The 24017-nt window shown below is 52.5% G+C and overlaps 1 protein-coding gene across 1 annotated transcript in view; it reads right to left on the bottom strand.

Annotated features, from left to right (window-relative positions):
* Positions 1 to 24017, bottom strand: part of LOC137353533 (extracellular serine/threonine protein kinase FAM20C-like) — a 184287-nt gene that overhangs the window by 144142 nt on the left and 16128 nt on the right. The window contains exons 2-3 of the mRNA XM_068019902.1: positions 21543 to 21715; positions 17522 to 17600 (exon numbers count right to left, since the gene is read on the bottom strand). Coding sequence (XP_067876003.1) covers positions 17522 to 17600; positions 21543 to 21715 — 252 coding nt within the window. The remainder of the gene's footprint in view (positions 1 to 17521; positions 17601 to 21542; positions 21716 to 24017) is intronic.

Below are 24017 nucleotides of genomic sequence, written 5' to 3'. Positions count from 1 at the left end.
AGAGACTGGCAGTGAAAGCCAGAGAGAGAGAGACTGGCACTGAAAGCCAGAGAGTGAGAGAATGAGAGAGACTGGCAGTGAAAGCCAGAGAGAGAGAGACTGGCACTGAGAGCCAGAGAGAGAGAGGGAGAGAGACAGGCACTGACAGCCAGAGAGAGAGAGACTGGCACTGAAAGCCAGAGAGTGAGAGAATGAGAGAGAGACTGGCAGTGAAAGCCAGAGAGAGAGAGACTGGCACTGAGAGCCAGAGAGAGAGAGGGAGAGAGACAGGCACTGACAGCCGAGAGAGAGATAGAGACTGGCACTGAGTGCCAGAGAGAGAGAGAGAGTGGCACTGGACAGCCAGAGAGAGAGAGACAAACTGACAATGAGAGCCAGAGAGAGATAGAGAGAGAGAGGGGGAGAGAGAGAGAGAGACTGGCACTGAAAGCCAGAGAGAGGAGAGAGACTGGCACTGAAAGCCAGAGAGTGAGAGAATGAGAGAGAGACTGGCAGTGAAAGCCAGAGAGAGAGAGACTGGCACTGAGAGCCAGAGAGAGAGAGGAGAGAGACAGGCACTGACAGCCAGAGAGAGAGATAGAGACTGGCACTGGTGCCAGAGAGAGAGAGAGAGAGAGAGAGTGGCACTGACAGCCAGAGAGGGAGAGAGACAAACTGACAATGAGAGCCAGAGAGAGATAGAGAGAGAGAGAGGGAGAGGGCGAGAGAGAGAGAGAGAGAGAGAGTGAGAGGGAGACAAACTGACAATGAGAGCCAGAGCGAGAGAGAGAGGGGGGCAGAAAGAGAGAGAGAGAGAGAGACTGGCACTGAGACCCAGAGGGAGAGAGAGACTGGCACTGAAAGCCAGTGAGATTGAGAGAGACTGGCACTGAAAGCCAGAGAGAGAGACTGGCACTGAAAGCCAGAGAGAGAGAGACTGGCACTGAGAGCGAGAGCGAGAGCCGAGAGAGAGACTGGCACTGAGACCCAGAGAGAGAGAGAGACTGGCACTGAAAGCCAGAGAGAGAAAGACTGCTCAGAGAGCCAGAGAGAGAGAGGACTGGCACTGAGAGCCAGAGAGAGAGAGACTGGCATTGAAAGCCAGAGAGAGAAAGACTGGCACTGAGAGCCAGAGGGAGAGAGAGAGACTGGCACTGAAAGCCAGAGAGAGAGAGACTGGCACTGAGAGCCAGAGAGAGCGAGAGACTGGCACAGAGAGCCAGAGAGAGAGAGAGAGACAGGCACTGAAAGCCAGAGAGAGAGACTGGCACTGAAAGCCAGAGAGAGAGAGACTGGCACTGAAAGCCAGAGAGAGAGAGGGACTGGCACTGAGAGCCAGAGAGAGAGAGGGACTGGCACTGAGAGCCAGGAGAGAGAGAGAGACTGGCACTGAAAGCCAGAGAGAGAGAGACTGGCACTGAGAGCCAGAGAGAGAGAGAGACTGGCACTGACAGCCAGAGAGAGAGAGAGACTGGCACTGAGAGCCAGAGAGAGAGAGAGAGAGACTGGCACTGAAAGCCAGAGAGAGAGAGAGACTGGCACTGAAAGCCAGAGAGAGAGAGACTGGCACTGAGAGCCAGAGAGAGAAGAGACTGGCACTGAGAGCCAGAGAGAGAGAGAGAGACTGGCACAGAGAGCCAGAGAGAGAGAGAGAGAGACTGCACTGAAGCCAGAGAGAGACTGGCACTGAAAGCCAGAGAGAGAGAGAGACTGGCACTGAAAGCCAGAGAGAGAGAGACTGGCACTGAGAGCCAGAGAGAGAGAGATTGGCACTTGAGAGCCAGAGAGAGATAGAGATTGGCACTGAGAGCCAGAGAGAGAGAGACTGGCACTGAAAGCCAGAGAGAGAGAGACTGGCACTGAGAGCCAGAGGGAGAGAGAGACTGGCACTGAGAGCCAGAGAGAGAGACTGGCACTGAAAGCCAGAGAGAGAGAGAGACTGGCACTGAGAGCCAGAGAGAGAGAGAGAGACTGGCACTGAAAGCCAGAGAGAGAAAGACTGGCACTGAGAGCCAGAGAGAGAGACTGGCACTGAGAGCCAGAGAGAGAGACTGGCACTGAAAGCCAGAGAGAGAGACTGGCACTGAGAGCCAGAGGGAGAGAGAGACTGGCACTGAGAGCCAGAGAGAGAGAGAGAGAGACTGTGCACTGAAAGCCAGAGAGAGAGAGACTGGCACTGAGAGCCAGAGAGAGAGAGAGACTGGCACTGAGAGCCAGAGAGTGAGAGAGACTGGCACTGAAAGCCAGAGAGAGAGAGACTGGCACTGAGAGCCGGAGAGAGTGAGAGAGACTGCACTGAAAGCCAGAGAGAGGGGGAGACTGGCACTGAGAGCCGGAGAGAGAGGGGCAGAGAGAGGACTGGCACTGAAAGCCAGAGAGAGAGAGAGACTGGCACTGAGAGCCAGAGAGAGTGAGAGAGACTGGCACTGAAAGCCAGGGAGGAGAGAGACTGGCACTGAGAGCCAGAGAGAGTGAGAGAGACTGGCACTGAAAGCCAGAGAGAGAGAGAGAATGGCACTGAGCCGGAGAGAGAGAGGGGCAGAGAGAGACTGGCACTGAAGCCAGAGAGAGAGAGAGACTGGCACTGAGAGCCAGAGAGAGATATAGAGACTGGCACTGAGATCCAGAGAGAGAGAGAGAGAGACTGGCACTGAGAGCCAGAGAGAGGGAGAGATAGAGAGTGAGACTGGCACTGAAAGGCAGAGAGAGAGAGAGAGAGGGAGGGAGACCGGCACTGAGAGCCAGAGAGAGAGAGTGACTGGCACTGACAGCCAGAGAGAGAGGGAGAGAGAGAGACTGACACTGAGAGCCAGAGAGAGAGAGAGAGAGAGACTGGCACTGACAGCCAGAGAGAGAGAGAGAGACAAACTGACAATGAGAGCCAGAGAGAGAGAGAGAGAGAGGGGGCAGAAAGTGAGAGAGAGAGAGAGGGAGAGAGAAACTGACAATGAGAGCCAGAGAGAGAGAGAGAGAGAGAGAGGGGTGAGAGGGGGGCAGAGAGAGAGAGAGAGACAAACTGACAATGAGAGCCAGAGAGAGAGAGAGAGAGAGAGGGGCGGGGGCCAGAGAGAGAGAGAGAGAGAGAAACTGACAATGAGAGCCAGAGAGAGATAGAGAGAGAGAGAGAGAGGGGGGAGAGAGAGAGAGAGACTGCACTGGATGAAAGCCAGAGAGAGAGAGAGACTGCACTGAAAGCCAGAGGAGTGAGAGAGAGGGAGAGAGACAGGCACTGACAGCCAGAGAGAGAGATAGAGACTGGCACTGAGTGCCAGAGAGAGAGAGAGAGAGAGTGGCACGGACAGCCAGAGAGAGAGAGAGACAAACTGACAATGAGAGCCAGAGAGAGATAGAGAGAGAGAGAGGGGGGGGAGAGGGCGAGAGAGAGACAGAGAGAGAGAGAGAGGGAGAGTGAGAGAGAGACAAACTGACAATGAGAGCCAGAGAGAGAGAGAGAGAGGGGGGCAGAAAGAGAGAGAGAGAGAGAGACTGGCACTGAGACCCAGAGGTAGAGAGAGACTGGCACTGAAAGCCAGTGAGATTGAGAGAGACTGGCACTGAAAGCCAGAGAGAGAGAGACTGGCACTGAAAGCCAGAGAGAGAGAGACTGGCACTGAGAGCGAGAGCGAGAGAGAGAGAGAGAGACTGGCACTGAGACCCAGAGAGAGAGAGACTGGCACTGAAAGCCAGAGAGAGAAAGACTGGCACTGAGAGCCAGAGAGAGAGAGAGACTGCCACTGAGAGCCAGAGAGAGACTGGAACTGAAAGCCAGAGAGAGAAACACTGGCACTGAGAGCCAGAGAGTGAGAGAGAGACTGGCACTGAGAGCCAGAGAGAGAGAGACTGGCACTGAAAGCCAGAGAGAGAGAGACTGGCACTGAGAGCCAGAGAGAGCGAGAGACTGGCACAGAGAGCCAGAGAGAGAGAGAGAGACTGGCACTGAAAGCCAGAGAGTGAGACTGGCACTGAAAGCCAGAGAGAGAGAGAGAGACTGGCACTGAAAGCCAGAGAGAGAGGGACTGGCACTGAGAGCCAGAGAGATAGAGACTGGCACTGAAAGCCAGAGAGAGAGAGAGAGACTGGCACTGAGAGCCAGAGAGAGAGAGAGACTGGCACTGAAAGCCAGAGAGAGAGAGAGAGACTGGCACTGAAAGCCAGAGAGAGAGAGACTGGCACTGAGAGCCAGAGAGAGAGAGACTGGCACTGAGAGCCAGAGAGAGAGAGAGACTGGCACTGAGAGCCAGAGAGAGACAGAGAGACTGGCACTGAAAGCCAGCGAGAGACTGGCACTGAAAGCCAGAGAGAGAGAGAAACTGGCACTGAAAGCCAGAGAGAGAGAGGCTGGCACTGAGAGCCAGAGAGAGAGAGAGAGAGATTGGCACTGAGAGCCAGAGAGAGATAGAGATTGGCACTGAGAGCCAGAGAGAGCGAGAGAGACTGGCACTGAGAGCCAGAGAGAGAGAGACTGGCACTGAGCCAGAGAGAGAGAGAGACTGGCACTGAAAGCCAGAGAGAGAGAGAGACTGGCACTGAGAGCCAGAGAGAGGGAGAGATAGAGAGAGAGACTGGCACTGAAAGGCAGAGAGAGAGAGAGAGAGAGAGAGACCGGCACTGAGAGCCAGAGAGAGAGAGACTGGCAGTGAAAGCCAGAGAGAGAGAGACTGGCACTGAGAGCCAGAGAGAGAGGGAGAGAGACTGGCACTGAGAGCCAGAGCGAGAGAGAGAGAGAGACTGGCACTGAAAGCCAGAGTGAGAGAGAGAGAGACTGGCACTGAAAGCCAGAGAGAGAGAGAGAGACTGGCACTGAAAGCCAGAGAGAGAGAGAGACTGGCACTGAGAGCCAGAGAGAGAGAGACTGGCACTGAGAGCCAGAGAGAGTGAGAGAGACTGGCACTGAAAGCCAGAGAGAGAGAGAGAGAGACTGGCACTGAGAGCCAGAGAGAGTGAGAGAGACTGGCACTGAAAGCCAGAGAGAGAGGGAGACGCACTGAGAGCCAGAAAGAGTGAGAGAGACTGGCACTGAAAGCCAGAGAGAGAGAGAGACTGGCACTGAGAGCCGGAGAGACAGGGGCAGAGAGAGACTGGCACTGAAAGCCAGAGAGAGAGAGACTGGCACTGAGAGCCAGAGATAGAGATAGAGACTGGCACTGAGATCCAGAGAGAGAGACTGGCACTGGGAGCCAGAGAGAGGGAGAGATAGAGAGAGAGACTGGCACTGAAAGGCAGAGAGAGAGAGAGAGAGAGAGAGAGACCGGCACAGTGAGCCAGAGAGAGAGAGAGACTGGCAGTGAAAGCCAGAGAGAGAGAGACTGGCACTGAGAGCCAGAGAGAGAGGGAGAGAGACTGGCACTGCGAGCCAGAGCGAGAGAGAGAGAGAGAGAGAGACTGGTACTGAAAGCCAGAGTGAGAGAGAGAGAGAGACTGGCACTGAAAGCCAGAGAGAGAGAGAGAGAGACTGACAATGAGAGCCAGAGAGATAGGGGGGGGGAGGAGAAAGAGAGAGAGGAGAGAGAAAGAGAGCGGCGGTGGGGGGGCGGGGGGGGGGGAGGGGGGGGAGCGAGAGAGTGAGAGAGGGGGAGAGAGAGAGTGGGGGGGGGGGGTGAGAGATGGAGAGAGAGAGATAGAGAGACTGGCACTGAGAGCCAGAGAGAGAGAGACTGGCACTGAGAGCCAGAGAGAGAGAGAGAGACTGGCACTGAGAGCCAGAGAGAGTGAGAGAGACTGGCACTGAAAGCCAGAGAGAGAGAGACTGGCACTGAGAGCCAGAGAGAGTGAGAGAGACTGGCAGTGAAAGCCAGAGAGAGAGGGAGACTGGCACTGAGAGCCAGAGAGAGTGAGAGAGACTGGCACTGAAAGCCAGAGAGAGAGAGAGACTGGCACTGAGAGCCGGAGAGAGAGGGGCAGAGAGAGACTGGCACTGAAAGCCAGAGAGAGAGAGAGACTGGCACTGAGAGCCAGAGAGAGAGAGAGAGAGACTGGCACTGAGATCCAGAGAGAGAGAGAGAGACTGGCACTGAGAGCCAGAGAGAGGGAGAGATAGAGAGAGAGACTGGCACTGAAAGGCAGAGAGAGAGAGAGAGAGACCAGCACAGTGAGCCAGAGAGAGAGAGAGACTGGCAGTGAAAGCCAGAGAGAGAGACTGGCACTGAGAGCCAGAGAGAGAGAGGGAGAGAGACTGGCACTGAGAGCCAGAGCGAGAGAGAGAGACTGGTACTGAAAGCCAGAGTGAGAGAGAGAGAGAGAGAGACTGGCACTGAAAGCTAGAGAGAGAGAGAGAGACTGGCACTGAAAGCCAGAGAGAGAGAGAGAGAGACTGGCACTGAAAGCCAGAGAGCGAGAGAGAGAGACTGGCACTGAGAGCCAGAGAGAGTGAGAGAGACTGGCACTGAAAGCCAGAGAGAGAGGGAGACTGGCACTGAGAGCCAGAGAGAGTGAGAGAGACTGGCACTGAAAGCCAGAGAGAGAGAGAGACTGGCACTGAGAGCCGGAGAGAGAGGGGCATAGAGAGACTGGCACTGAAAGCCAGAGAGAAAGAGAGACTGGCACTGAGAGCCAGAGAGAGATAGAGACTGGCACTGAGATCCAGAGAGAGAGAGACTGGCACTGGGAGCCAGAGAGAAGGAGAGATAGAGAGAGAGACTGGCACTGAAAGGCAGAGAGAGAGAGAGAGAGAGAGCGAGAGACCGGCACAGTGAGCCAGAGAGAGAGAGAGACTGGCAGTGAAAGCCAGAGAGAGAGAGACTGGCACTGAGAGCCAGAGAGAGAGAGGGAGAGAGACAGGCACTGACAGCCAGAGAGAGAGATAGAGACTGGCACTGAGTGCCAGAGAGAGAGAGAGAGAGAGAGAGAGAGAGTGGCACTGACAGCCAGAGAGGGAGAGAGACAAACTGACAATGAGAGCCAGAGAGAGATAGAGAGAGAGAGAGGGAGAGGGCGAGAGAGAGAGAGAGAGTGAGAGGGAGACAAACTGACAATGAGAGCCAGAGCGAGAGAGAGAGGGGGGCAGAAAGAGAGAGAGAGAGAGGGACTGGCACTGAGACCCAGAGGGAGAGAGAGACTGGCACTGAAAGCCAGTGAGATTGAGAGAGACTGGCACTGAAAGCCAGAGAGAGAGACTGGCACTGAAAGCCAGAGAGAGAGAGACTGGCACTGAGAGCGAGAGCGAGAGAGAGACTGGCACTGAGACCCAGAGAGAGAGAGAGAGACTGGCACTGAAAGCCAGAGAGAGAAAGACTGGCACTGAGAGCCAGAGAGAGAGAGAGACTGGCACTGAGAGCCAGAGAGAGAGAGACTGGCATTGAAAGCCAGAGAGAGAAAGACTGGCACTGAGAGCCAGAGCGTGAGAGAGAGACTGGCACTGAAAGCCAGAGAGAGAGAGACTGGCACTGAGAGCCAGAGAGAGCGAGAGACTGGCACAGAGAGCCAGAGAGAGAGAGAGAGACTGGCACTGAAAGCCAGAGAGAGAGAGACTGGCACTGAAAGCCAGAGAGAGAGAGACTGGCACTGAAAGCCAGAGAGAGAGAGGGACTGGCACTGAGAGCCAGAGAGAGAGAGGGACTGGCACTGAGAGCCAGAGAGAGAGAGACTGGCACTGAAAGCCAGAGAGAGAGAGACTGGCACTGAGAGCCAGAGAGAGAGAGAGACTGGCACTGAGAGCCAGAGAGAGAGAGAGACTGGCACTGAGAGCCAGAGAGAGAGAGAGAGACTGGCACTGAAAGCCAGAGAGAGAGAGAGACTGGCACTGAAAGCCAGAGAGAGAGAGACTGGCACTGAGAGCCAGAGAGAGAGAGACTGGCACTGAGAGCCAGAGAGAGAGAGAGACTGGCACTGAAAGCCAGAGAGACTGGCACTGAAAGCCAGAGAGAGAGAGAGACTGGCACTGAAAGCCAGAGAGAGAGAGACTGGCACTGAGAGCCAGAGAGAGAGAGATTGGCACTGAGAGCCAGAGAGAGATAGAGATTGGCACTGAGAGCCAGAGAGAGAGAGAGAGACTGGCACTGAAAGCCAGAGAGAGAGAGACTGGCACTGAGAGCCAGAGGGAGAGAGAGACTGGCACTGAGAGCCAGAGAGAGAGAGACTGGCACTGAAAGCCAGAGAGAGAGAGAGACTGGCACTGAGAGCCAGAGAGAGAGAGAGAGACTGGCACTGAAAGCCAGAGAGAGAAAGACTGGCACTGAGAGCCAGAGAGAGAGACTGGCACTGAGAGCCAGAGAGAGAGAGACTGGCACTGAAAGCCAGAGAGAGAGACTGGCACTGAGAGCCAGAGAGAGAGAGAGACTGGCACTGAGAGCCAGAGAGAGAGAGAGAGAGACTGGCACTGAAAGCCAGAGAGAGAGAGAGAGAGACTGGCACTGAAAGCCAGAGAGAGAGAGAGACTGGCACTGAGAGCCAGAGAGAGTGAGAGAGACTGGCACTGAAAGCCAGAGAGAGAGAGACTGGCACTGAGAGCCAGAGAGAGTGAGAGAGACTGGCACTGAAAGCCAGAGAGAGGGGGAGACTGGCACTGAGAGCCGGAGAGAGGGGCAGAGAGAGACTGGCACTGAAAGCCAGAGAGAGAGAGAGACTGGCACTGAGAGCCAGAGAGAGTGAGAGAGACTGGCACTGAAAGCCAGAGAGAGAGAGACTGGCACTGAGAGCCAGAGAGAGTGAGAGAGACTGGCACTGAAAGCCAGAGAGAGAGAGAATGGCACTGAGCCGGAGAGAGAGAGGGGCAGAGAGAGACTGGCACTGAAAGCCAGAGAGAGAGAGAGACTGGCACTGAGAGCCAGAGAGAGATATAGAGACTGGCACTGAGATCCAGAGAGAGAGAGAGAGAGACTGGCACTGAGAGCCAGAGAGAGGGAGAGATAGAGAGTGAGACTGGCACTGAAAGGCAGAGAGAGAGAGAGAGAGGGAGGGAGACCGGCACTGAGAGCCAGAGAGAGAGAGTGACTGGCACTGACAGCCAGAGAGAGAGGGAGAGAGAGAGACTGACACTGAGAGCCAGAGAGAGAGAGAGAGAGAGACTGGCACTGACAGCCAGAGAGAGAGAGAGAGACAAACTGACAATGAGAGCCAGAGAGAGAGAGAGAGAGAGGGGGGCAGAAAGAGAGAGAGAGAGAGAGGGAGAGAGAAACTGACAATGAGAGCCAGAGAGAGAGAGAGAGAGAGAGAGGGGGTGAGAGGGGGGCAGAGAGAGAGAGAGAGACAAACTGACAATGAGAGCCAGAGAGAGAGAGAGAGAGAGAGAGGGGCGGGGGCCAGAGAGAGAGAGAGAGAGAGAAACTGACAATGAGAGCCAGAGAGAGATAGAGAGAGAGAGAGAGAGGGGGAGAGAGAGAGAGAGACTGGCACTGAAAGCCAGAGAGAGAGAGACTGGCACTGAAAGCCAGAGAGTGAGAGAATGAGAGAGAGACTGGCAGTGAAAGCCAGAGAGAGAGAGACTGGCACTGAGAGCCAGAGAGAGAGAGGGAGAGAGACAGGCACTGACAGCCAGAGAGAGAGATAGAGACTGGCACTGAGTGCCAGAGAGAGAGAGAGAGAGAGTGGCACGGACAGCCAGAGAGAGAGAGAGACAAACTGACAATGAGAGCCAGAGAGAGATAGAGAGAGAGAGGGGGGGGGGGGGGGGGGGGGAAGAGGGCGAGAGAGAGAGAGAGAGAGAGAGGGAGAGTGAGAGAGAGACAAACTGACAATGAGAGCCAGAGAGAGAGAGAGAGAGGGGGGCAGAAAGAGAGAGAGAGAGAGAGACTGGCACTGAGACCCAGAGGGAGAGAGAGACTGGCACTGAAAGCCAGTGAGATTGAGAGAGACTGGCACTGAAAGCCAGAGAGAGAGAGACTGGCACTGAAAGCCAGAGAGAGAGAGACTGGCACTGAGAGCGAGAGCGAGAGAGAGAGAGAGACTGGCACTGAGACCCAGAGAGAGAGAGACTGGCACTGAAAGCCAGAGAGAGAAAGACTGGCACTGAGAGCCAGAGAGAGAGAGAGACTGCCACTGAGAGCCAGAGAGAGACTGGAACTGAAAGCCAGAGAGAGAAACACTGGCACTGAGAGCCAGAGAGTGAGAGAGAGACTGGCACTGAGAGCCAGAGAGAGAGAGACTGGCACTGAAAGCCAGAGAGAGAGAGACTGGCACTGAGAGCCAGAGAGAGCGAGAGACTGGCACAGAGAGCCAGAGAGAGAGAGAGAGACTGGCACTGAAAGCCAGAGAGAGAGACTGGCACTGAAAGCCAGAGAGAGAGAGAGAGACTGGCACTGAAAGCCAGAGAGAGAGGGACTGGCACTGAGAGCCAGAGAGAGAGAGACTGGCACTGAAAGCCAGAGAGAGAGAGAGAGACTGGCACTGAGAGCCAGAGAGAGAGAGAGACTGGCACTGAAAGCCAGAGAGAGAGAGAGAGACTGGCACTGAAAGCCAGAGAGAGAGAGACTGGCACTGAGAGCCAGAGAGAGAGAGACTGGCACTGAGAGCCAGAGAGAGAGAGAGACTGGCACTGAGAGCCAGAGAGAGACAGAGAGACTGGCACTGAAAGCCAGCGAGAGACTGGCACTGAAAGCCAGAGAGAGAGAGAGACTGGCACTGAAAGCCAGAGAGAGAGAGGCTGGCACTGAGAGCCAGAGAGAGAGAGAGAGATTGGCACTGAGAGCCAGAGAGAGATAGAGATTGGCACTGAGAGCCAGAGAGAGCGAGAGAGACTGGCACTGAGAGCCAGAGAGAGAGAGACTGGCACTGAGCCAGAGAGAGAGAGAGACTGGCACTGAAAGCCAGAGAGAGAGAGAGACTGGCACTGAGAGCCAGAGAGAGGGAGAGATAGAGAGAGAGACTGGCACTGAAAGGCAGAGAGAGAGAGAGAGAGAGAGACCGGCACTGAGAGCCAGAGAGAGAGAGACTGGCAGTGAAAGCCAGAGAGAGAGAGACTGGCACTGAGAGCCAGAGAGAGAGGGAGAGAGACTGGCACTGAGAGCCAGAGCGAGAGAGAGAGAGAGACTGGCACTGAAAGCCAGAGTGAGAGAGAGAGAGACTGGCACTGAAAGCCAGAGAGAGAGAGAGAGACTGGCACTGAAAGCCAGAGAGAGAGAGAGAGACTGGCACTGAGAGCCAGAGAGAGAGAGACTGGCACTGAGAGCCAGAGAGAGTGAGAGAGACTGGCACTGAAAGCCAGAGAGAGAGAGAGAGACTGGCACTGAGAGCCAGAGAGAGTGAGAGAGACTGGCACTGAAAGCCAGAGAGAGAGGGAGACGCACTGAGAGCCAGAAAGAGTGAGAGAGACTGGCACTGAGAGCCAGAGATAGAGATAGAGACTGGCACTGAGATCCAGAGAGAGAGACTGGCACTGGGAGCCAGAGAGAGGGAGAGATAGAGAGAGAGACTGGCACTGAAAGGCAGAGAGAGAGAGAGAGAGAGAGACCGGCACAGTGAGCCAGAGAGAGAGAGAGACTGGCAGTGAAAGCCAGAGAGAGAGAGACTGGCACTGAGAGCCAGAGAGAGAGGGAGAGAGACTGGCACTGAGAGCCAGAGCGAGAGAGAGAGAGAGAGACTGGTACTGAAAGCCAGAGTGAGAGAGAGAGAGAGACTGGCACTGAAAGCCAGAGAGAGAGAGAGAGACTGACAATGAGAGCCAGAGAGATAGTGGGGGGGAGGAGAAAGAGAGAGAGGAGAGAGAAAGAGAGCGGCGGTGGGGGGGGGGGGGGGGGGGGGGGGAGGGGGGGAGCGAGAGAGTGAGAGAGGGGGAGAGAGAGAGTGGGGGGGGGGTGGTGAGAGATGGAGAGAGAGAGATAGAGAGACTGGCACTGAGAGCCAGAGAGAGAGAGAGAGACTGGCACTGAGAGCCAGAGAGAGAGAGAGAGACTGGCACTGAGAGCCAGAGAGAGTGAGAGAGACTGGCACTGAAAGCCAGAGAGAGAGAGACTGGCACTGAGAGCCAGAGAGAGTGAGAGAGACTGGCACTGAAAGCCTGAGAGAGAGGGAGACTGGCACTGAGAGCCAGAAAGAGTGAGAGAGACTGGCACTGAAAGCCAGAGAGAGAGAGAGACTGGCACTGAGAGCCGGAGAGAGAGGGGCAGAGAGAGACTGGCACTGAAAGCCAGAGAGAGAGAGAGACTGGCACTGAGAGCCAGAGAGAGAGAGAGAGAGACTGGCACTGAGATCCAGAGAGAGAGAGAGAGAGAGAGACTGGCACTGAGAGCCAGAGAGAGGGAGAGATAGAGAGAGAGACTGGCACTGAAAGGCAGAGAGAGAGAGAGAGAGACCAGCACAGTGAGCCAGAGAGAGAGAGAGACTGGCAGTGAAAGCCAGAGAGAGAGACTGGCACTGAGAGCCAGAGAGAGAGAGGGAGAGAGACTGGCACTGAGAGCCAGAGCGAGAGAGAGAGACTGGTACTGAAAGCCAGAGTGAGAGAGAGAGAGAGAGACTGGCACTGAAAGCTAGAGAGAGAGAGAGAGACTGGCACTGAAAGCCAGAGAGAGAGAGAGAGACTGGCACTGAAAGCCAGAGAGCGAGAGAGAGAGACTGGCACTGAGAGCCAGAGAGAGTGAGAGAGACTGGCACTGAAAGCCAGAGAGAGAGGGAGACTGGCACTGAGAGCCAGAGAGAGACAGAGAGACTGGCACTGAAAGCCAGCGAGAGACTGGCACTGAAAGCCAGAGAGAGAGAGAGACTGGCACTGAAAGCCAGAGAGAGAGAGGCTGGCACTGAGAGCCAGAGAGAGAGAGAGAGATTGGCACTGAGAGCCAGAGAGAGATAGAGATTGGCACTGAGAGCCAGAGAGAGCGAGAGAGACTGGCACTGAGAGCCAGAGAGAGAGAGACTGGCACTGAGCCAGAGAGAGAGAGAGACTGGCACTGAAAGCCAGAGAGAGAGAGAGACTGGCACTGAGAGCCAGAGAGAGGGAGAGATAGAGAGAGAGACTGGCACTGAAAGGCAGAGAGAGAGAGAGAGAGAGACCGGCACTGAGAGCCAGAGAGAGAGAGACTGGCAGTGAAAGCCAGAGAGAGAGAGACTGGCACTGAGAGCCAGAGAGAGAGGGAGAGAGACTGGCACTGAGAGCCAGAGCGAGAGAGAGAGAGAGACTGGCACTGAAAGCCAGAGTGAGAGAGAGAGAGACTGGCACTGAAAGCCAGAGAGAGAGAGAGAGACTGGCACTGAAAGCCAGAGAGAGAGAGAGAGACTGGCACTGAGAGCCAGAGAGAGAGAGACTGGCACTGAGAGCCAGAGAGAGTGAGAGAGACTGGCACTGAAAGCCAGAGAGAGAGAGAGAGAGACTGGCACTGAGAGCCAGAGAGAGTGAGAGAGACTGGCACTGAAAGCCAGAGAGAGAGGGAGACGCACTGAGAGCCAGAAAGAGTGAGAGAGACTGGCACTGAAAGCCAGAGAGAGAGAGAGACTGGCACTGAGAGCCGGAGAGACAGGGGCAGAGAGAGACTGGCACTGAAAGCCAGAGAGAGAGAGACTGGCACTGAGAGCCAGAGATAGAGATAGAGACTGGCACTGAGATCCAGAGAGAGAGACTGGCACTGGGAGCCAGAGAGAGGGAGAGATAGAGAGAGAGACTGGCACTGAAAGGCAGAGAGAGAGAGAGAGAGACCGGCACAGTGCGCCAGAGAGAGAGAGAGACTGGCAGTGAAAGCCAGAGAGAGAGAGACTGGCACTGAGAGCCAGAGAGAGAGGGAGAGAGACTGGCACTGAGAGCCAGAGCGAGAGAGAGAGAGAGAGAGAGACTGGCACTGAGAGCCAGAGAGAGAGAGAGACTGGCACTGAGAGCCGGAGAGACAGGGGCAGAGAGAGACTGGCACTGAAAGCCAGAGAGAGAGAGACTGGCACTGAGAGCCAGAGATAGAGATAGAGACTGGCACTGAGATCCAGAGAGAGAGACTGGCACTGGGAGCCAGAGAGAGGGAGAGATAGAAAGAGAGACTGGCACTGAAAGGCAGAGAGAGAGAGAGAGAGACCGGCACAGTGAGCCAGAGAGAGAGAGAGACTGGCAGTGAAAGCCAGAGAGAGAGAGACTGGCACTGAGAGCCAGAGAGAGAGGGAGAGAGACTGGCACTGAGAGCCAGAGCGAGAGAGAGAGAGAGAGAGAGACTGGCACTGAGAGCCAGAGAGAGAGAGAGACTGGCACTGAGAGCCAGAGAGAGAGAGAGAGACTGGCACTGAGAGCCAGAGAGAGTGAGAGAGACTGGCACTGAAAGCCAGAGAGAGAGAGACTGGCACTGAGAGCCAGAGAGAGTGAGAGAGACTGGCACTGAAAGCCAGAGAGAGAGGGAGACTGGCACTGAGAGCCAGAGAGAGTGAGAGAGACTGGCACTGAAAGCCAGAGAGAGAGAGAGACTGGCACTGAGAGCTGGAGAGAGAGGGGCAGAGAGAGACTGGCACTGAAAGCCAGAGAGAGAGAGAGACTGGCACTGAGAGCCAGAGAGAGAGAGAGAGAGAGACTGGCACTGAGAGCCAGAGAGAGGGAGAGATAGAGAGAGAGACTGGCACTGAAAGCCAGAGAGAGAGAGAGAGAGACCAGCACAGTGAGCCAGAGAGAGAGAGAGACTGGCAGTGAAAGCCAGAGAGAGAGACTGGCACTGAGAGCCAGAGAGAGAGAGGGAGAGAGACTGGCACTGAGAGCCAGAGTGAGAGAGAGAGACTGGTACTGAAAGCCAGAGTGAGAGAGAGAGAGAGAGACTGGCACTGAAAGCTAGAGAGAGAGAGAGAGACTGGCACTGAAAGCCAGAGAGAGAGAGAGAGACTGGCACTGAAAGCCAGAGAGCGAGAGAGAGAGACTGGCACTGAGAGCCAGAGAGAGTGAGAGAGACTGGCACTGAAAGCCAGAGAGAGAGGGAGACTGGCACTGAGAGCCAGAGAGAGTGAGAGAGACTGGCACTGAAAGCCAGAGAGAGAGAGAGACTGGCACTGAGAGCCGGAGAGAGAGGGGCAGAGAGAGACTGGCACTGAAAGCCAGAGAGAAAGAGAGACTGGCACTGAGAGCCAGAGAGAGATAGAGACTGGCACTGAGATCCAGAGAGAGAGAGACTGGCACTGGGAGCCAGAGAGAAGGAGAGATAGAGAGAGAGACTGGCACTGAAATGCAGAGAGAGAGAGAGAGAGAGCGAGAGACCGGCACAGTGAGCCAGAGAGAGAGAGAGAGACTGGCAGTGAAAGCCAGAGAGAGAGAGACTGGCATTGAGAGCCAGAGAGAGAGAGGGAGAGAGACTGGCACTGAGAGCCAGAGCGAGAGAGAGAGAGAGAGAGACTGGTACTGAAAGCCAGAGTGAGAGAGAGAGAGAGAGAGACTGGCACTGAAAGCCAGAGAGAGAGAGAGAGAGACTGGCACTGAAAGCCAGAGAGAGAGAGAGACTGGCACTGAAAGCCAGAGAGAGAGAGAGAGAGAGACTGGCACTGAAAGGCAGAGAGATAGGGGGGGGAGGAGAAAGAGAGAGAGGAGAGAGAAAGAGAGCGGCGGGGGGGGGGGGGGGAGCGAGAGAGTGAGAGAGGGGGAGAGAGAGAGTGGGGGGGGGGGGGGTGGTGGTGAGAGATGGAGAGAGAGAGATAGAGAGACTGGCACTGAGAGCCAGAGAGAGAGGGTGAGAGTGAGAGGGGGGGGGGGTGCAGATGGAGAGAGAGAGAGTGACAAACTGACAATGGGAGCCAGAGAAAGAGAGACTGGCACTGAGAGCCAGAGAGAGAGAGAGAGACTGGCACTGAGAGCCAGAGAGAGAGAGAGATTGGCACTGAGAGCCAAAGAGAGAGAGAGCGAGATTGGCACTGAGAGCCAGAGAGAGAGAGAGATTGGCACTGAGAGCCAGAGAGAGAGAGAGAGAGATTGGCACTGAGAGCCAGAGAGAGAGAGATTGGCACTGAGAGCCAGAGAGAGAGAGAGACTGGCACTGAGAGCCAGAGAGAGAGAGAGAGACTGGCACTGAACCGGAGAGAGAGAGACTGGCACTGAAAACCAGAGAGAGAGAGACTGGCACTGAGAGCCAGAGAGAGAGAGACTGGCACTGAGAGTGAGAGAGAGAGAGAGAGAGACTGGCACTGAGAGCCAGAGAGAGTGAGAGAGACTGGCACTGAAAGCCAGAGAGAGAGAGAGAGACTGGCACTGAGAGCCAGAGAGAGTGAGAGAGACTGGCACTGAAAGCCAGAGAGAGAGGGAGACTGGCACTGAGAGCCAGAGAGAGTCTGGCACTGAAAGCCAGAGAGAGAGAGAGACTGGCACTGAGAGCCGGAGAGAGAGAGGGGCAGAGAGAGACTGGCACTGAAAGCCAGAGAGAGAGAGACTGCCACTGAGCCAGAGAGAGGGAGAGAGACTGGCACTGAGATCCACAGAGAGAGAGAGAGACTGGCACTGAGAGCCAGAGAGAGGGAGAGATAGAGAGAGAGACTGGCACTGAAAGGCAGAGAGAGAGAGAGAGAGAGACTGGCACTGAGAGCCAGAGCGAGAGAGGGAGAGAGACTGGTACTGAAAGCCAGAGTGAGAGAGAGAGAGAGACTGGCACTGAAAGCTAGAGAGAGAGAGAGAGACTGGCACTGAAAGCCAGAGAGAGAGAGAGAGAGACTGGCACTGAGAGCCAGAGAGAGAGAGAGACTGGCAGTGAAAGCCAGAGAGAGAGAGACTGGCACTGAGAGCCAGAGAGAGAGAGGGAGAGAGACTGGCACTGAGAGCCAGAGCGAGAGAGGGAGAGAGACTGGTACTGAAAGCCAGAGTGAGAGAGAGAGAGAGACTGGCACTGAAAGCTAGAGAGAGAGAGAGAGACTGGCACTGAAAGCCAGAGAGAGAGAGACTGGCACTGACAGCCAGAGAGAGAGCGAGAAACTGACAATGAGAGCCAGAGAGATAGGGGGGGGAGGAGAAAGAGAGAGAGGAGAGAGAAAGAGAGCGGCGGGGGTGGGGGGGGGGAGCAAGAGAGTGAGAGAGGGGGAGAGAGAGGTGGGGGGGGTGGTGGTGGTGAGAGATGGAGAGAGAGAGATAGAGAGACTGGCACTGTGAGCCAGAGAGAGAGGGTGAGAGAGAGGGGGGGAGGGGGGGGGGGCGGGGGGGGGGGGTGCAGATGGAGAGAGAGAGAGACAAACTGACAATGGGAGCCAGAGAGAGAGAGAGAGGGAGAGAAACTGACAATGAGAGCCAGAGAGAGAGAGACAGACAGACAGATCAGCACTGTGAGCCAGAGAGAGAGACTGGCACGGAGAGCAAGAGAGTAGGAGTGGGTGGGCCTGTTGTTGGCATGGGTGTGCCCGTTCCCGGGGCGGCTGGGCCCGTCCCCGGGGTAGGTGGGCCCATTGTCTTTTACATGAGTTCTGTTGGTTAGGTTCGGGTCGATGTTCAGGCTCTCTCCAGTCTGGCTGTTCCATGTTGGGTGCCATTAACATGACCCCAGTGCAGACAATTCTGCTACTGTTGGGCAGGGAGATCTCCTGGGGATTCAGGCACCTCTGACCCCTCATGTCGGGGGCGGATGGTGGATGAGAGATATGGTCAGGCCTATGTCCTGCCAGAATCCATCATTTGGCACTAACCCTGGTCACAAGGCCTCAGCCCCTTTCCAGCTTCAATTATGAGAGGTTGTTCTCAGATTCACTGACTTACTTCATGGGTTTAAACAAGGCTTTCCCATAGTCCTGCAATGTCATTGTCAACTTCAGCTGGGTCCCACCAAGTTTCTGAACTGCAAAAAACAAAATCCAACAGTTACCAACCTGTTCACTCAGTTCCTCCATTTCAACCACTGCCCCTTCTCCATCACAACACAGACTGGGAGATGCCTTGTGAACCTTCAGGTCCTCACTGCCCCTCCTCCTCCTCCTCCTCCCCACTCGGCATTCCCACTTTGCTTCTGGATTGTGAGCTCTCAGCCTCCTCTGTAGACACTGCCCTTCATGCAGCAGGTAGGATGTTGGCCATTAGACATGTTATGCTCGGAAGGAGCCATGATGAAATAAACAATGAACCGGAGAAATTATGACAATAAAAAGTCAAATGGTAAACTGAACCACAAGAATATGGTCACATGTGTGCCATAGACAAAATGGAGTAACGATCAGATGACCCCTCCTGTACTGGCAATCAACAAGCCTGTCTGTAAAGATGAAACTCATTCCCTACATCTGAATTAGCTCTGGGAAAACCCTTTGAAATTGAAAGGAGCCCAATACATGTTAATGACTCCTACCTACAGGAATGGAACTGAGATTCTGTAAGACAGACTGACTACACAGTCCAAACCCAGATGAATGGGGGGCACAAGATAGACTGGAAGGGCAACAGTGATAGCAGATTTGATAGTCAGGGGAACAGACAGGCATTTTTGTGGCCGCAGCCGCCAGTCCAGGATGGTGTGTTGCCTCCCTGGTGCCAGGGTCAAGGATGTCTCTGAACAGCAGCAGGACACTCTGAGGGGGGGAGGGTGAACAGCCAGCAGTCGTGGTCCACATTGGTACCAATGACATAGATAGGAAGAGGGATATGGTAGTGCAGAAAGAGTTTAGTGAGCTGGGTAAGAAATTAGCAAGCAGGACCTCAAAAGTAGTAATCTCCGGATTGCTCCCAGTACCACTTGCAAGTGAGTATAGCATAGGAGGATAGGATGCATGGGTGGGAAGATGGTGCCGAAGGGAGGGCTTCAGATTCCTGGGACACTGGGACCAGTTCTGGAGAAGGTGGGACCTGTACAGGTTGGACGGGTTGCACCTGAACAGAGCTGGGACAAATTTCCTTGCGGAGCGATTTGCTAGTGCTATTGGGGAGGGTTTAAACTAACTTGGCAGGAGTGTGGAAACCAGGAGGAAATATCAGAGAGGAAGACCAAGGTGCACAGAATACTGGGAGAAATAGATAGTACTGGAGTAGAGAATAGTAAGTTATTAGGTGGGGACAGAGTAAGGGAGAAAGTACTAAAGTCTAAATCAGAGTTAATATGCATGTATGTGAATGCGCTGGTGAGGTCCAGGTGCAGATTGCCATGTGGAAATATGATGTTGTGGCGATAACAGAGACCTGGATCAAAGGAGGGCAAGATTGGGTCTTGAATATTCCTGGATACAAGGTGTTCAGGAAAGATAGGAAAGGGAAAGAAGGGGGAGAAGTTGCGGTATTGATTAAGGAGAGCATTGCAGTGCTGGAGAAAAAGGATGTCCCAGAGGGGTCGAAGACAGAATCTATTTGTCTAGAGCTAAGGAACAAAAATGGTGCAGTTACATTGCTCGGTGTTGTCTATAGGCCACCAGCTAGTGGGAAGGACATGGAGGAACAAATTTGGAAGGAAATTACAGAGAGGTGCAAAAGTTATAGGGTAGTTATAATGAGGGACTTTAATTATCCAAACATAAGCTGGGATAATAGTAGTGTAAAGAGCAGTGAGGGGCAAGAGTTCCTAGAGTGTGTTCAGGAAAATTTTCTCCAACAGTATGTTGCTAGTTCAATGAGAAAGGAGGCACTGCTAGACCTGGTTCTTGGGAATGAGGTGGGCCAAGTGGATCAAGTATCAGTAGGAGAGTGTTTTGGGGATCGTGATCATTGTATCATGAGGTTGAGGCTGACTATGGAAAAGAACAAAGAGCAATCCAGGGTAAGAATAATTAACTGGGGGAAAGCCAACTTCAATGGGGTAAGAATGAAGCTGGGGTGAATAAATTGGAATCAAAGGTTGGCAGGAAAAACAGTCACTGAACAATGGGCTACCTTCAAAGAAGAGATAGTTCAGGCACAGTCAGACTATGTTCCCTCAAAGGGGAAAAGTAGGGCAAACAAATCCAGAGATCCCTGGATGACAAAAGAGATAGAGATTAAGATAACGAAAGATATAATAAAGCTTATGACAAATGCCAGGCAGAAAATACGATTGAGAACCAGGCGGAACATAGAAGGTCCCGAGGGGAAGTGAAACAGCAAATAAGAGATGCAAAGACAGCATGAAAAGAGACTGCAGCTAGCATTAAAGGGAATCCCAAATTTTTCTATAGACATATAAATAGTAAACGGAGGAGTGGGGCCGATTCGGAACCATAAAGGGGATTTATATATGGAGGTAGAGGGCATAGCTGAAGCATAAAATTAATACTTTGAATCTGTCTTTACCAAGGAAGAAGATTCAACACAGGCAATGGTGAAAGAGGAGGTGATTCAGACAATAGAAGGGTTTAAAATTGATGAAGAGGATGTATTAAATAGGCTGTCTGTACTTAAAGTGGATAAAGCACCAAGACAGGATGTGATGCATCCAAGGATATGAGGGAAGTGAGAGTGGAAATCGTTGAGGCTCTGGCTTCCTTCGACTTGGGAGTGGTGCCAGAGGACTGGAGAATTGCAAAAGTTACACCCTTGTTCAAAAAAGTCATTTGTTTATTTGACTCTGACACACCATTTTTAACAAAACACTATTGCGGTCAGGTGGGAGGTGAGAATTGGAAGATACTCACACCAGTTACCACCTGCACGTAACAGACACATCACTCCTGCAGGCCTGGCCTAACTCATCCAGACTTACTACCCCACACCCAGCCTCACTCCAGTGGGCCTGGGCTCACTACCCGCGTGTCGGCATTACTATCCTGGACATTGACTGAAGCCATTCGACGTAGGGGCATTACAGACACTGTATTCACTCACCAGCAAACACCCATTTATGCAAAGAGTCATCAGCACACACCCAGACCCTGTCATCCGTGCATGCACACACCCACCAGCACCAACCTACACTCACATCCATGCATGAAAACACACCCATCAGCACCAACCTACACTCACATCCATGCATGAAAACACACCCACCAGCACCAACCTACACTCACATCCATGCATGAAAACACACCCATCAGCACCAACCTACACTCACATCCGTGCATGAAAACACACCCACCAGCACCAACCTACACTCACATCCGTGCATGAAAACACACCCATCAGCACCAACCTACACTCACATCCGTGCATGCACACACCCATCAGCACCAACCTACACTCACATCCGTGCATGAAAACACACCCATCAGCACCAACCTACACTCACATCCGTGCATGCACACACCCATCAGCACCAACCTACACTCACATCCGTGCATGCACACACCCATCAGCACCAACCTACACTCACATCCGTGCATGAAAACACAGCCACCAGCACCAACCTACACTCACATCCGTGCATGCACACACCCATCAGCACCAACCTACACTCACATCCGTGCATGAAAACACACCCATCAGCACCAACCTACACTCACATCCGTGCATGAAAACACACCCATCAGCACCAACCTACACTCACATCCGTGCATGCACACACCCATCAGCACCAACCTACACTCACATCCGTGCATGCACACACCCATCAGCACCAACCTACACTCACATCCGTGCATGAAAACACACCCATCAGCACCAACCTACACTCACATCCGTGCATGAAAACACACCCATCAGCACCAACCTACACTCACATCCGTGCATGCACACACCCATCAGCACCAACCTACACTCACATCCGTGCATGAAAACACACCCATCAGCACCAACCTACACTCACATCCGTGCATGCACACACACCCCATCACACACACGCCCAATTTACCATTGCAGCATTAAAGCAGCAGAAATAGGAAAGCCTCCTTACTGACACGGACAATCCTGCTGGCACTGAGCTCCTGCATTAAGGGGCCAATGATGCTGCTGTTACGCGAGTACAGCTCGTAACGATTAATTCCAATGAAGAACTTCAACCAATTTGGATAATTATCAGCAGCAGAATCGCCAACTGGTAAAACATATTCCTGCTCATGACTGACCCTGTGAACAGGGAGAGAGAAAAAAGACTTCAACAGTTGCACAGTTTGCCGATCAGAATATAATAAAGCTTCGAGATTAGAGTACCTCATGCACACACTGGATTATATTAGAGCACCTCACGCACACACTGGATTATATTAGAGTATCACACTCACACACTGGATTATATTAGATACCACACGCACACACTGGATTATATTAGAGTACCTCACACACACACTGGATTATATTAGAGCACCTCACACACACACTGGATTATATTACAGTACCTCACGCACACACTGGATTATATTAGAGTACCACACTCACACACTGGATTATATTAGATACCACACGCACATACTGGATTATATTAGAGTATCACACTCACACACTGGATTATATTAGATACCACACGCACATACTGGATTATATTAGAGTATCACACTCACACACTGGATTATATTAGATACCACACGGACATACTGGATTATATTAGAGTACCTCACACACACACTGGATTATATTAGAGCACCTCACACACACACTGGATTATATTACAGTACCTCACGCACACACTGGATTATATTATAGTACCACACTCACACACTGGATTATATTAGAGCACCTCACACACACACTGGATTATATTAGAGTATCACAATCACACACAGGATTATATTAGATCACCTCACACACAAACTGGATTATATTAGAGCACCTCACACACACACTGGATTATATTAGAGTATCGCACTCACACACTGGATTATATTAGATACCACACACACACACACTGGATTATATTAGATCACCTCACACACAAACTGGATTATATTAGATCACCTCACACACAAACTGGATTATATTAGAGCACCTCACACACACACTGGATTATATTAGAGTATCGCACTCACACACTGGATTATATTAGAGTACCTCACACACACACTGGATTATATTAGAGTATCGCACTCACACACTGGATTATATTAGAGCACCTCACACACAAACTGGATTATATTAGATCACCTCACACACAAACTGGATTATATTAGAGCACCTCACACACACACTGGATTATATTAGAGTATCGCACTCACACACTGGATTATATTAGAGTACCTCACACACACACTGGATTATATTAGAGTATCGCACACACACACTGGATTATATTAGATCACCTCACACACACACTGGATTATATTAGATCACCTCACACACAAACTGGATTATATTAGAGCACCTCACACACACACTGGATTATATTAGAGTATCGCACTCACACACTGGATTATATTAGAGTACCTCACACACACACTGGATTATATTAGAGTACCTCACGCACACACTGGATTATATTAGAGTACCACACTCACACACTGGATTATATTAGAGCACCTCACACACACACTGGATTATATTAGAGTATCACACTCACACACTGGATTATATTAGAGTATCACACTCACACACTGGATTATATTAGAGCACCTCACACACACACTGGATTATATTAGAGTATCACACTCACACACTGGATTATATTAGAGCACCTCACAGACACACTGGATTATATTAGAGTATCACACTCACACACTGGATTATATTAGAGCACCTCACACACACACTAGATTATATTAGAGCACCTCACACACACACTGGATTATATTAGAGCACCTCACACACACACTGGATTATATTAGAGTATCACACTCACACACTGGATTATATTAGATACCACACGCACACACTGGATTATATTAGAGTATCACACTCACACACTGGATTATATTAGAGTACCTCACACGCACACACTGGATTATATTAGAGTACCTCACACACACACACTGGATTATATTAGAGTACCTCACACACACACTGGATTATATTCGAGTACCGCACACACACACTGGATTATATTAGATACCACACGCACACACTGGATTATATTGGAGTACCACACGCACACACTGGATAATATTAGAGTACCACACGCACACACTGGATTATATTAGAGTACCACACGCACACACTGGATTATATTGGAGTACTACACGCACACACTGGATTATATTAGAGTACCTCACACACAGACTGGATTATATTAGAGTACCTCACACCGACACTGGATGATAATAGAGTACCACACGCACACACTGGATTATATTAGAGTATCACACACTGGATTATATTAGAGTACCACATGCACACACTGGATTATATTAGAGGACCTCACACCGACACTGGATGATAATAGAGTACCACATGCACACACTGGATTATATTACAGTACCTCACACACACACACTGGATTGTA

Source organism: Heterodontus francisci, chromosome 41, assembly GCF_036365525.1.
Source record: "Heterodontus francisci isolate sHetFra1 chromosome 41, sHetFra1.hap1, whole genome shotgun sequence".
NCBI lineage: Eukaryota > Metazoa > Chordata > Chondrichthyes > Heterodontiformes > Heterodontidae > Heterodontus > Heterodontus francisci.
Note: the sequence above shows the minus strand (reverse complement) of the source record. Positions and strands in the feature narration are given on the sequence as shown.